The sequence below is a fragment of the Neovison vison genome, chromosome 4 (assembly GCF_020171115.1).
Source record: "Neovison vison isolate M4711 chromosome 4, ASM_NN_V1, whole genome shotgun sequence".
Lineage (NCBI taxonomy): Eukaryota > Metazoa > Chordata > Mammalia > Carnivora > Mustelidae > Neogale > Neogale vison.
The window spans coordinates 146,116,568-146,130,808 of record NC_058094.1 but is presented as its reverse complement, the minus strand read 5'-3'; the positions used below and the strand labels follow the sequence as shown (position 1 = coordinate 146,130,808).

Genomic DNA, 14,241 nt, shown 5'->3' with positions numbered 1-14,241 from the left:
CAGAGTATAAAAATACCAATGATAAAAATTTCAGATTAAGGAATTTTGTTTTTGTATGAACAAACAAAAAACCATAATGGTACTCTCAGACAGAAAAATCAGAATATTCCAGCTATAAACTGATAGAATTAATCAAAATTATTTTATTGAACTCATTTTCATTGCTCAATTTAATTCCTATTTTAAATACCTCTCTACTTCAGTCCATAGTGTTCTACTTACAACAATCATTAAACATCAAAAGACTAATGATATAGTATCTATTATTTTAAGTGTGTCATAAAACATATCTATGAAATATTAAAAAAAAAAAAGCTTATGTGGTTTTTAGAGATGATGATGTTTCTTTTATCAAGTAAAACCAGTAACAGAACACAAAAAAGAAGTATCTACTTTAACTACTTGGGCTCAGAATATAACAAAGGACTGGAACTATATATCCCTAGAAATGAAATGATAAAAACGATCCTCCACAATTATTTTGTGTTAATAGGTACATACCCTTCCCATCTCAAATTCTCGACAGGCCATCACAATGATCTAAAAAGAAATAAGAGATGGGATGAGATGAAGATTGTATTAATGAAACACAATTTTACTTTTAAAATAAAATACGAATTCTAAGAATTACTTTTTACTGAGTGTAATTATACCTAGCCTGCCAAAAAAAGTAGTTTTAATATTAAAAGTAGGAACTAAAGAAATGATCAAAATCACACCTTGTAATCAAGGAATATAGCAACAAATTAAATTGGCTTCAATTATCATAATGTATTTAATTTGAATTAAATTTTATGATCCTTATAGAACAGCCTCTTACTTTTGAAATTACATTAAAATATCACTTTTAGGGTATTTACCCAAATAGCACTATGAAATATTTTAAATACATTTAATAAAATTATCTGAAGGCTGAATACATTTAATACTGTCTTTAAACAAGAAGGTTATTAGATTTGCTTCTTTATCCCAACATTTTACAATGTAATGTTTCAAACATATAGCAAAGTAGAAATAGTCTTAACAGTAAATACTATATAGCCACCATCTATATTCTACCATTAACACTTCACTCTTTTCCTATCACATAGCTATCCCTGTATCCATCTAACTTGGTAGATATCTTAACAGTTACTGACTGATGAAAAGATTTAAAGTATTATCATACTCTCCCCTTAAAATATTTCAACTAATTTGTGAGAATCGAATGAAACATCCTAGACTTCAGTTTCGGTCTTTTTAGTAAACGTAAGTTATAATTAACACATCATTATAGCTAAAAAGTCTTCTCACCCCTTATTCAGTAAAACATCCTATGTCATCACATGTAATAATTGTCAAAACAGATTATGAAAAGTAAATTACTTACTACGACATTGTACTCCCATATCATCCTCCAAAAATCTATTACTGTATTTGCTAAAGGTCCTTGGGTTGCCACATATGCTTTTGGCCCATAAACACCCTAAAATGGTTAAAATGAAATTTCATATTTATTACAATTACCAAAAGTATTTCCTTACCTAATTTTAAGGTTTCAAATTTTATTAGTAATACTCCTCTTTTCACCTTAAGCGTTTCCAAATAATATACTATTTTTGTGTATTTATTAGAAATAGCACACAGAATTGATAATTGAACTGCCTTCTGCTAATTTACAAATTATTATTTCCCTGGCTTCAAAAAAAAAAAAAGCCCCAATACCTAGTCACCAAAGCTAACTAGACAGAAACATAAAAAGCATGCTTTGATTCTAAAAATAACAGTAAAACTACCTAATAGTTCTTTCTTAGCTAGATTATTCCATAGCTACCTTCAATTATTTACACAACTTGAAAGGTTTTTGGGGTGTCTACTATATATATATATCTAATAACAAGCCTGGGAATATACCAAATAAGACAGCAGTCTAAAATACTAAACTAGCCCATAATTAAATCACATGATAGATCAGTGTTACTAAGTAGAATTAAAAACTGGAGCTTTTTTTTGGTTTTTAAAGATTTTGTATTTAAGTAATCTTTATACCCAATGCGGCACTCAAACTTACAACCCTGAGATCAAGAGCTGCATCCTTCATTGACTGAGCCAGCCAGGTGCCCCACAAAACTAGAACTTTTAACAATGTCCTTAGAAAAAGAATACCAACATTGACAACATCTGAAACAGCAAACCACCTACATATTAGTTTTTGTTTAACTTCTTATTCTTAGTTTGGGGTTTTGTCATAATTTTAATTAAATTGATTTTGTTGGTTATATGAAACCATGACTGTTTAATGTTGCCATGGGTAATATTAATTTTACCATGTAACTTGTACCACTCGTAATATTTGTCAACTAAATTTTTTTATTTTTATTTTATTTTATTTATTTATCTGACAGAGAGAAACACAGCTAAAGAGAGGGAACACAGGGGCGCCTGGGTGGCTCAGTGGGTTAAGCCGCTGCCTTTGGCTCAGGTCATGATCTCGGGGTCCTGGGATCGAGTCCCGCATCAGGCTCTCTGCTCAGCAGGGAGCCTGCTTCCTCCTCCTTCTCTCTCTACCTGCCTCTCTGCCTACTTGTAATCTCTCTCTGTCAAATAAATAAATAAAATCTTTAAAAAAAAAAAAAAAGAGAGGGAACACAAGTAGGAGGAGTGGGAGAGGGAGAAGCAGGCTTCCTACTGAGCAGGAAGCCCAATGCAAGCCTCAATCCCAGGGCCCTGGGATCATGGCTCGAGCTAAAGACAGAGGCCTAACGACTGAGCCACCCAGGCACCCCCCCCCCAAAATTTTTTTTTAAAGATTTTATTTATTTCACAGAGAGTAGGCAGAGAGGCAGGCAGAGAGAGAGGAGGAAGCAGGCTCCCTGCCAAGCAAAAAGCCCCACGTGGGGCTTGATCCTAGGACCCGAGCCGAAGGCAGAGGCTTTAGCCCACTGAGCCACCCAGGCGCCCCCCAACAAAATATTTTTTTTAAAGTATCTATAAATACCATATATAAAAGAACTGAAATTATACTGTCATTCAAAAACCCAGAATAACTAATGGAACAAAGTAGTGTTTATTTAATCAAGTAGCAATTTCAATCTGTCTATTGGTAACTACTATGCAAGAACTTGACTGCTTTCAATATGAGTATTCAAAAATGGTTATCTACGTAAATGCTGTATTTAATCTTGTATTCAGTTGGCTTGTCACTCGAACACAGTGACAATTTTCAAAAAGTTTTAATCTAAATTTCTATTCTATAATTTTAAATCAGTATTACTCAGTAATTCCAGCCCTAATAATTTATCCTAAGAAATTATTCAAAAGAATAACAAGGTTCACTGCAATACTACCATCAAGAACATTGGAAACGACCTATATAGTTCAAAAACAAGGAATAACCATGTATGTACATTTGTGTATATAAACCAAAGGGACAATGGAGAAGATGATTTATCAAATGGTAAACTGTTTATAAGCCTTCAATGTTAAAAAAAGAAAAGAAAAAAAAATAGAAAGCAATCTCAAGTATCATGAAACTAAGCAAAACTCTTTCTTTATGAATAAGGTTAGAAGGAAGGAAGGAAACCACACAGAGTTGGGGCTGTGATCTTTTTGTTTTGTCTTTGTGACTGGTATAATATTTAGACAATTTAAAAAACTTTAATAAAACTAGTATGTAGGAGGACATTAAGTAGGGGCAGAGAAACATCATTTGAAGTTAATACATACCTTAATAAAATTTGCATTGATATAGTCTGAATCTTGAGAAGGAGTCTTTAAAGTCAACTTAACTCGGCTGTGATCAACTACAAGGCAAAAAAAAAGGATTTCATAAACTACATCGTATTGGTAAACACGTGTTTTCTAATAAACTATATAACTTGAAAATATTTTCTTTGAAGAACAATTTCTGACATATTTATAGAAAGTAAGTCTATAAAAACAAAAATCTGATGACGTAAAGCTGTGTTTTAAAGCCATAATCAGAATAATCTCAGGAACTCTTTTAAAATACAAATTCCTGGGCATCATCCCAGATTGGCTAGATAAGAGCCCAGGGCTGCAGTTTTTTAACAAACATACGAGGTAGTGGACCCTAACCACTAATGCACAAGCTCATTTGCCAAAATTCTTAGTAGGAAATGCAGCTTTCAAGTTTCATAAGAAATTACAAATACTGAGTAAATTATGACAAATGAAGTAAGATGATGCATAAAAAGTGCTAAATATTGCACTTGGCAATAATATATATTATTAGGTAATACCAAATTAAGGTAAAAAAAATCTTTACCAAAAAGTTCAAAAAATATAAGGGCGCCTGGGTGGCTCAGAGGGTTAGGCGTCTGCCTTCAGGGGTCGTGATCCTAGGATCCTGTAATCAAGCCCTGTATCAGGTTCCTTGCTCAGGGTGGGGCCTGATTTTCCCTCTCCCTCTGCTGCTCCCCCTGCTTGTCCTCTCTCCCACTATTTCTCTTCCTGTCAAATAAATAAATAAAATCTTTAAAATATACATATATAAATTTCATTAGTTTTATAAATTTGCGATTTTATTTTTTCAAATAAAATATGTATACAATTTTTAAAAATCAGATTTTAAAGGATTGTGTGGGGCTTGAACTCACAACTCTGAGACCAAGACCTTAGTTGAGATCAAGTTAAATACCTAACCAACTGAGCCACCCAGGCACACGTTAAAGAAAGGAATAAAATGAAAAGTAATCTTCCCCTGTCCTTGAAGTCCAGGTATCTCTTTCCCAATAAAGACATTATTAATGTTTTTTCCCCTTCCAGAAGTAATTTTTATGCATATACCTACATTCTTTGAAAACTATGCAAATGTAATCATTCCATTCTCTGTTATTTCACTTTTTAGTTAATCCTATATCCTGGAACTCTTCCTAGAGCTAATATAATACAGGTCTATCTTATTCACATGTTACATAAAATCTACTGAATGGGTGTTTTGTTATTTATTTAACCAGCTACATTTCTGATGGCCCATTTCTTCCTATTAAAACCTACCACATTGAACACTGCAGTACATGTATCTGCTTTCACTGTGGTATAACCTAAGTTCCTAACAGAAAAAATGCTACTTGCCTTCTAAAAGTTGTATACTAACTTACACAATACAAATGCCATTTGTAAGAGTGACTGGATATTATACTTTTTAATAGGTGACATTCTAAAAAGTAAAAAAAAATTAGACATCTATCTCTTGAACTTGAACTATGCAAGTGGTCACACATTTTCATACAGTTACTGATTATTGAGGTTTCTTTTACCATATACTACTTCTTTATATCCTTTACACATTTTTACCTATGTCTATGTTTTTCTACCAATTTAAATGAAAAAAGAAAAATCAGTCTTTAGTCATAAGTAATGCTAATAGTTTTGTGTTCTTAAATTTTTTTTTTGTCTTTCCAGGATCCCACATTACATATAGTTATTATTTCTCCTTAGTTTGTTCTAGTCTACAAAAGTTGCTTTTATTTTTTTTTTAAATGATTGGAATGAGGTTTATGAATTTTTAGCAAGAATACCAGGGAATGATGGCGGGTCCTTCTCAGTGAAAAGACACACCAAGGGGTTTATGATGTCAATTTCATATTATTTGTGATATTAATCCTGAATACTTGGTTAATATGGTATTACCTGGTTGTCTCCCACTATAAAGTTACTATCTTTCCATTTGTAGTAATAAATATTTGGGGGGAGATACTTTGAGCCTATGCAATCCTAAAGCAGTAGGATTGCCTAATATTCACAAGTATCTAGATTAGAAAGAACCACAGCATTTAATATATAAGATGCCATTATCATATTATGGTCCTGTCTAATCCAGGGATGATGGATATTAAAGGCAATTAGAGTAGAAAAAGACAAATACAGAAAAAGTAACAGACATGAATAAAACTTTTTAGCAAACCCTTAAAAGTCAACTAATGAATAATTTGTCAAGGACTCTTTTTTCTTTTAAGATTTTATTTATTTATTTGAGAGAGAAAGGAGAGGAACAAATTTATTTATTTGACAGAGAGAGGAAGAAGCAGGCTCCCCACTGAGAAGAGAGCCTGATGCGGGGCTCGATCCCAGGATCCTGGGATCATGACCTAAGCTGAAGGCAGAGGCTTTAACCCACTGAGCCACCCAGATGCCCCAATGACTCAAGTTTTATACATTAGTACTAAGGCCCAGTTCTGCTGATTTTATTAATTTTTGGTGAAATCTTCGAGGATTTGTAGGAAGATACAGAAGACAGACACGTATTAGCCTCCAATTAAAATCATGTATCTCTTTTCCGTGTTTCCAGAAAAGAGAATGTTTGTATGTTTATCAATGTTCTGTTTCTTATCTCACTTGATCTTCTGGTAAATGGGAATATTTAGTAGTTAGGATAATGACAGTTAAGTAACTACACGAAGCTTCCTCTCACCATTGTTTACCAGTAACAAGGAGTCTCAATTAACTACCCTTATTCATGTGACGTATTAGTCTCCAGTTAAAGTATCTCAACACAGGACCCAGTACAATAGTTGGTTTACCACTAGATCCTCAGTAAATGTTTCTGGGGATTGTGAACCCAAATGAGAACAGCGGCTCCCAAATGATAGTCAATACTGGTATCAGACTGTTACATCCATGCTGGTAATTTTTTTTTTTTTGAAGATTTTATTTATTTACTTGACAGAAAGAGAGATCACAAGTACGAAGAGAGGCAGGCAGAAAGAGAGGGGAAAGCAGGTTCCCTGCTGAGCAGAGAGCCCTCCATGGGGCTGGATCCCAGGACCCTGAGATCATGACCTGAGCTGAAGGCAGAGGCTTTAACCCACTGAGCCACCCAGGCACCCCCATGCTGTTAATTTTTAAAAAATATTCCATGATGAAAATATTATACATACACAAAAATAACAAACTAAATCCCCATATAATCATTACCCTGTTTTAATAATGTCAACATTTTAAAGTTTTTATTCAAATTCCAGTTAATTAACATACAGTATAATATTAAATAATTTCAACATTTTGCCAATCTTATTTCATCTGTCTCTAATCATAACACCTGGAGGACTATAAAAGAAAATTAAAATACAAGATTTCTAAGTACCATATTCTTTTTTTTTTTTTTAAGATTTTATTTATTTGACAGAGAGAGAAAGAGCACAAGTAAGCAGAGCAGCAGGCAGAGGAAAAGAGAGAAGGCGGCTCTCTGCTGAGCAGGGAGCCCGATGCGGGTCTTGATCCCAGCACCCTGGAATCATGACCTGAGCTGAAGGCAGACACTCAACCAATTGAGCTGCCCAGGTGCCCCCTGAGTACCATATTCTGTAAGAAGTTTGATTCCGTAAGTTCAAGATTCCGTAAGTTCAAGCAGAAAAATGGCTTATTTTAAACTCTAAACCACAAATTTTGTAATCACTGCTTTATGCTAAATAAGCATGGTATATTACTGATAATTTATAAAACAATGTTATGTTGTTTATATAACATAACACATGATCACATGTATTTTTAGTTTTTCATTGGTGCTCCTATGAAGCATAAACATGTGTGTAACTTAAAGATATTAAAGAAATGAAAACAATCATTCCTCTCCATGGTTTTGCTGACTGCCTCTAAAATCTCCCAAGAATCCAATTCCAAACAGATAAAACCAAGATTGGCCACACAGGAGGCTCTCTAAGCAGCAACTTTTCCCCTCCAAACAAACATCAACAACCTATGGCAACAAAAAGAAAATATTTAGATACTGTCATCTCTGAAGAAACTGAAACTTCCTATTGATTAAATCCTAGGTCTCAGGGAAAAACAAGAATCTTCATAATTAAATTATAGTACAATATTACACTGATTCATCACTTCTAAAGGCTAGCCAGCTTGACTTTAGTCCTCTTAGCAAACAAAGCACAGATCATTCTTGACAAAAGAGCATCGAGATATTTCTTAATTCTGGAACTGGCCTTAGTATTCTACTATAAAATAAATCAAATCTCTTAGATAGCTCTAGAAAAACCTATATAATCTTTGAACAATGATGAAACTACTTTTAATGGAGCAGAAGCAAAAAGTCTTCTCTTGGCTATTTCAACATTGTACTAGAGGTTCTAACTAGCAGAACAAGGCAAAAGAGGCATTCAGATTGGAAAGGAAGTAGTAAAACTGTCATTATTTGGAGATAAAATGGCTCAGTATGTTAAAAAAAAATCCTAAAGGATCCATAAAAAACTACTATACTAATAAATGAGTTCAGGAAGGTCACTAAATTTTAAAAAATCAATACAGAAATATAACTTATATTTCTATGTGCTAGTAATAAAGAATTAAAGTAAAATAATTTCATTCAAGGGCACCTGGGTGGCTCGTTTGGTTAAGTAAGTGTCTGCCTTTGACTCAGGTCATTATCTAAGGGTCCTGGGACAGAGCCCCACATGGGGTTTCCTGCTCAGTGGGGACTTCTCCCTCTGGGGAAAAGAGTGCTTCTCCCTCTCCCTCTGCCTCTCCCCCAGCTGTGCACTCTCTCTCACACAAATAAATAAAATCTTAAAAAATTTTTTTTCATTCAGATAAAGAATTAACAAAATAAATACAAGACTTGTGCACTGAAAACCATAAAACACTGCTGAGAGAAATTAAATATTTAAATAAATGGAGAGACACAATTCATGTCACAGATTGAAGAATCAATATGGTTTAAGATGGCTATTCTCCCCAAGCTGATCCATAGATTCAATGCAATCCTTATTAAAACACCATGTTTTTTGCAGAAATTGACAAGCTGATCCCACAATTTATATGTAAATATAAAGGTACCAAAACAACCAAATATGTGGTGCCTGGGTGGCTCAGTGGGTTAACCCTCTGCCTTTAGCTCAGGCCATGATCTCAGGGTCCTGGGATTGAGCCCTGCGTTGGGCTCTCTGCTTGGCAGGTAGCCTGCTTCCCTCTCTCTCTGCCTACTTGCGATCTCTCTTTCTCTCTCTGCCAAATAAATAAATAAAATCTTTAAAAAAAAAAAAACACAACGAAATAAATTTTAAAAAATAACAGTTGGAGAACTTGACATTTCTTGCTTTTAAAACTTACTACAGGGGTGCCTAGGTAGCTCAGTGGGTTAGGCCTCTGCCTTCGGCTCATGTCATGATCTCAGGGTTCTGGGATTGAGTCCCCCCATCAGGCTCCCTGCTCAGCACAGAGTCTGCTTCTGCCTCTCTCTCTCTGCCTGCCTCTCTGCCTACTTGTGATCTCTGTCTGCCAAATAAATAAATGATATCTTTATTAAAAAAAAAAAAACACACTACAAATCTACCATAATAAAGACAGTATGAAACTGGCCTAAGAATACAACAGCGTAGTAAAATTAAGAGGCCAGGAAAACAAAATCAAAAACAAAAAAACCCTTGTATTTAGGGTCCAATGATTTCTAACAGGGGTACCAAGGCAATTCAGCAGAGAAAGGACAGTCTTTTCAACAAATGGTATTAGAACAACCCTACATACACAGATTATTTCAGACAATTAACTGAAAATGGATTACAGACCTAAATGTAAAAGCTAAAGCTACAATACTTTTGGAAGAAAAATAAGAAAACAGAGAAAATTTTTGTGATCTTGAATTAGGCAGAGTTCACGGAGAGGGAGGGTATCAAAAGCATGATCCATAAAACTGAAAAACTGTAAAAGCTTGCACACTTTAAAAGACACCTTAAGAAAATGAAAAGATAAGTCATAAACTGGGAGGAAAAAATTTCAAACCATATATGTAAGGAAAGACTTGTATCTAGGATAGCTAAAGAACTTTAACAACTCTGTCAGATTTTTAAAGATGTTTATTTATTTATTTGACAGACAGTGATCATAAGTAGGCAGAGAGGCAGGCAGAGAGAGGCGGGGAAGCACAGAGAGCCTGATGTGGAGCTTGATCCCAGGGCTGAAGGCAGAGGCTTTAACCCACTGAGCCACACAGGTGCCCTAGGATTTTTTTTTTTTTTAAGATTTTATTTCTTTATTCAAGAAAGACAGAGAACACAAGCAGGGAGGTGAGGTAGAAGCAGGCTCCCTGCCAAGCAGGGAGCCCGATGCGGGGCTAGATCCCAGGATCCTGGGATCATGACCTGAGCTGGGGGCAGACGCTTAACTGAGCTACCCAGGCGCCCCACAACTCAACAGAATTCACACACACACACACACACACACACACACACACACACACCCTCCCTAATGGAATTATAAAGAATTTGAAGAAATTTCACCGAAGAAGATATATAAGTGGCTAACAGAATATGAAAAAATGCTCAATATCGTTAGTCATTAGGGAAATGGACCTTAGAACCACAATGAGATACCTATATACAACCACTGGAATAACTATACTCAAAAAGACTGAGTAAAAAGGAATATGGAGAAACTGGAAGCCCCATATACTGGTGGTGGGAAAGTAAATGGACACAGCTACTTTCAAAAACAGTGTAGCAGTTTCTTAAAAAGTTAAACATAAGCTTGGGGCACCTGGGTGGCTCAGTGGCTTAAAGCCTCTGTGTTTGGCTCAGATCATGATCTCAGGGTCCTGGGATAGAGCCCCGCATCGGGCTCTCTGCTCAGCAGGGAGCTTGCTTCCCCCCTCTCTCTGCCTGCCTCTCTGTGTACTTGTGATCGCTCTCTATCAAATGAATAAATAAAATCTTTAAAAAAAAAAAAAAGTTAAACATAAGCTACCACAGATCCAGAAATTCCATTCTTGGGTATCTATCCAAGAGAAAGAGAGCCATTTGTCCATATAAAGATTTGTGTGGAAATGTTCATAGTATCATTATTCATAATGTTCATCAACCAGTGAATGGATAAACACCATGTGATATCCCTACAATGCAATACTGCTTAACAATAAAAAGGAATGAACTACTGATAGATACTACGACATGGATGAATTGCAAAAACATGCTTCACGAAAAATCCAGACATAAAAGACTACATATTGTATACTTACATTTACATGAAATTTCCAGAATAGGAAAAGCTACAGACAGAAAGCATTAATGGTTGCCTGGGACTACGGACTACAAACTGGCATAAATGATCATTGGACGGCTACCAGAAATGCTCTAAAACTGCATCATGTCAATGATTGCATAACTCTATATAAATTTACTAAAAATTATTTAATTGTATATTTAAAGTGGGTAAATTTTATGGTATGTAAATTATACTTCAAAACTGTTTAAAAAAATACTGTCTGGAAGCACTGGATATGCTAAACATGTAAAGGAAATTGACCACTTACTTTTTTTATATATATATATTTTATTTATTTATTTGACACAGAGAGAGACAGACAGTGAGAGAAGGAATACAAGCAGGGGTGTTGGGAGAGAGGTAGGCTTCCCACTAAGCAGGGAGTCTGACATGGGGCTCGATTCCAGGACCCTGCTTTTATGACCTGAGCTGAAGTAGATGCTTAACAAGTGAGCCACCTAGGCACTCCAACTTATATTCTTTTTATGACAGAAAGTAAATATACATCTCTAAGTCTAATTGCTTTTAATATAATTTTCCAAATTAAAATGACTAGAAATTTATTGGAAACTGACTTATCAAACCTTAAATAACTTAAAAGGAAAAAAGACAATGCCAGTCTGACGATAGCACAATGATGAAGAACTCAGAATCTAGGGCAAGGCTTCTCAACCTCAGCACTACTGACATTTTGGCCTTGTGTAATTCTTTGTTGGAGGAAGAGATACAGAAACAAGACATACTAGCCTCCAATTAAAACTGTATCTCTTTTCTATGTTTCTAGAAAAGAGAATGTCTGTCTTTTTATCAATGCTCTGTTTCTTATCTCACTCGATCTTCTGGTAAATGGGAATATTTGGTAGTTACGATAATGAGAGTTAAGTAACTACACGAAGCTTCCTCTCACCAGGTTTGCCAGTAATGAGGAATCCCAATTAATTACCCTCATTCATGTGACTCATTCATGCCTCTGTATTATAGGTTGCAGCAGCATCCTTAGCCTCTCCCACTAGATGCCAGTAGCAGCCTGCCATTCCATATCCCAGCTGTGACAACCAAAATGTCTCCAGACATTTTGCTAACTGTCTCTTCTAGGGGCAAAATCACCCTAATTGAGAACAAGTGCTCTGGACAGGAATTACCAGAATTTAAATTTTCATTTATTCTATTAGCTGCGTGACAAGCTATTTAATTTCTCTCAGTTCCCCATCTGCAAAGTGGCATATACTAGTACTTACCATAAAGTTTTGTTGTGCTGATTATGGCAAATAATCCATTTACTACAGAAACTGACAAACAATACAAATTAAGTTTTTATTTATTAGAGGGCCAATTTTATAGCACACCACTGAACTTCTCCCTCTGTCATTATTTAAAACTGTCAAGCTTCCCTCTTCTAGTCTCAGCTTTCTCTATGTGCCTCATCCCCATTGTATTATCCTCAATACCACTACCCATCATCTGAGACACCATAGAGGTTATTTGTATTTATTGCCCATTCCCCCTTGACTAGAATATAAATTCCACAAGGGCAGGGATTTTTGACGTTTGTTCTCTGCTGCATCTCCAGCATACAGTATAATGCTAAAGCCTTTCTGTAAAATGAATGAATAAAACACAACATATGAAAATAGAAAGCTGGAGCTGTTTAAGATTCATCTCCCCAGATGACAGAAAAAGAAGTAGAGAAACTGTCTCTTTAAGACTATGTGCATTAATTCCAGAGTACATTAAGAGTATGTTGAGATTATGCTGCTTAACAAAATTGTCCAGAAACCCAGACCACCCACCATTCTGAAGGGAACTGGTAAGAAAGTAGAGTGTGTTTTCCAAAAGCTGATACTATGTGCTAGGTATAATTCTAAGCTTTTTAACATGTACATGTGTTATTATTTCAACCTCCATTTTATAGATAAAGAAAAAAAGGCACAGAGAGGATAAGTTCAAAGTTAAATAAACAGCGGGTGGTAAAGCTAGGATTTGAACTTCCAGAGCCAAAACTCTTCACCAGTATACTATGTACACTTGCCACTTAGTAATTCTGCCAATACTGGACACCCAGTTTCTACAGATGAGAATACAGTTGAACAACAAGAAGAGATGAAGGATTAAATTTATGCAAAAAAGACAGTGAGAAAGAGAGGGACGAGGCAATTTGAAAGAAGGGTATCATGGAAGAAGACAATTTCAGAAACAGACACTAGTCAATGGCACTGGCATCAAAACAGTTAACAGAAAGGAGTAAGCACTGAAAAAAGACTATAAAATTCCAGATTATAAAATCTGGAAGAAAGAAAGTCAATGGAAACTTTATCAGATTCATTTTAGAGAGAACAACCTTTAAAAATTAATGAGATTTGTCAATTATATCTCACTTAAGGCTGGGGAAAATAACACATGATAGTTGAGGGAATGGTACCATGGAATGTAGCTATTTCGAGACAGTAGAAGGAAAAGAAAAAGACTATTAGCATCTTTAAGAGAGAGCGTGTACAATGTAGTTTTTATATAAAACAGGAACACACTTAAGTATGCATGCTTTTTTTAAAAAACGATTTTATTTATTATTTGACAGAGAGACACAGTGAGATAGGGAACACAAGCAGGGGGAGTGGGAGAGGGAGAAGCAGGCTTCCCGCTGAGCAGAGAGCCCAATGCAGGGCTGGATCCCAGGACCCTAGATTCGTGACCCAAGCCAAAGGCAGATGCTTAATGACTGAGCCACCCAGACACTCCAAGTATGCATGCTTTTAGAGTTAAGGTATTTTGCTAAAAACATGCTTTTTAAAAATATAATTATATTATTATAATATAATGGTATCAGTCTAAGATATACTCTCAGAGACACATATTCAGACTACTGAGAAAGCAGGTAAGCAGGCAGGAATCACCTTATCATTCATTTTTTCATGCATAATTAATTACGGTTCTATTTGTGAACAGATAAGAATGCTTTTAGCATTTTGTAAAATCTATTCCATTATATTTACTGAATTATCTATTTTATTTTATTTTAACAAAATACCTTCTTTGAACAGGGAGTGCAAAAAAGACATTCCTAATTGGATTTTTTTCGGTTTAAAAGTAACTTAGTATCAGTAATCCTGACACTTAAAGAAAAAAAGTAAACAACAAAAACTACTTTCGGAAGAACAATGAAGCACAATTATAAGCTATCTTATAGTGTACTTTAAACAGAGAAGTTAATTACCAACTCCTTTACAGTCAAACTCATTAGGAAGAATAAAACTA

The 14,241-nt window shown here is 35.1% G+C and overlaps 1 protein-coding gene across 2 annotated transcripts in view; it reads right to left on the bottom strand.

Annotated features, from left to right (window-relative positions):
- Window positions 1-14,241, bottom strand: part of PTPN12 (protein tyrosine phosphatase non-receptor type 12) — a 95,093-nt gene that overhangs the window by 38,846 nt on the left and 42,006 nt on the right. For both annotated transcript variants that reach the window (XM_044245885.1, XM_044245886.1), the window contains exons 3-5: window positions 3,706-3,782; window positions 1,370-1,465; window positions 502-540 (exon numbers count right to left, since the gene is read on the bottom strand). In XM_044245885.1, coding sequence (XP_044101820.1) covers window positions 502-540; window positions 1,370-1,465; window positions 3,706-3,782 — 212 coding nt within the window. The remainder of the gene's footprint in view (window positions 1-501; window positions 541-1,369; window positions 1,466-3,705; window positions 3,783-14,241) is intronic.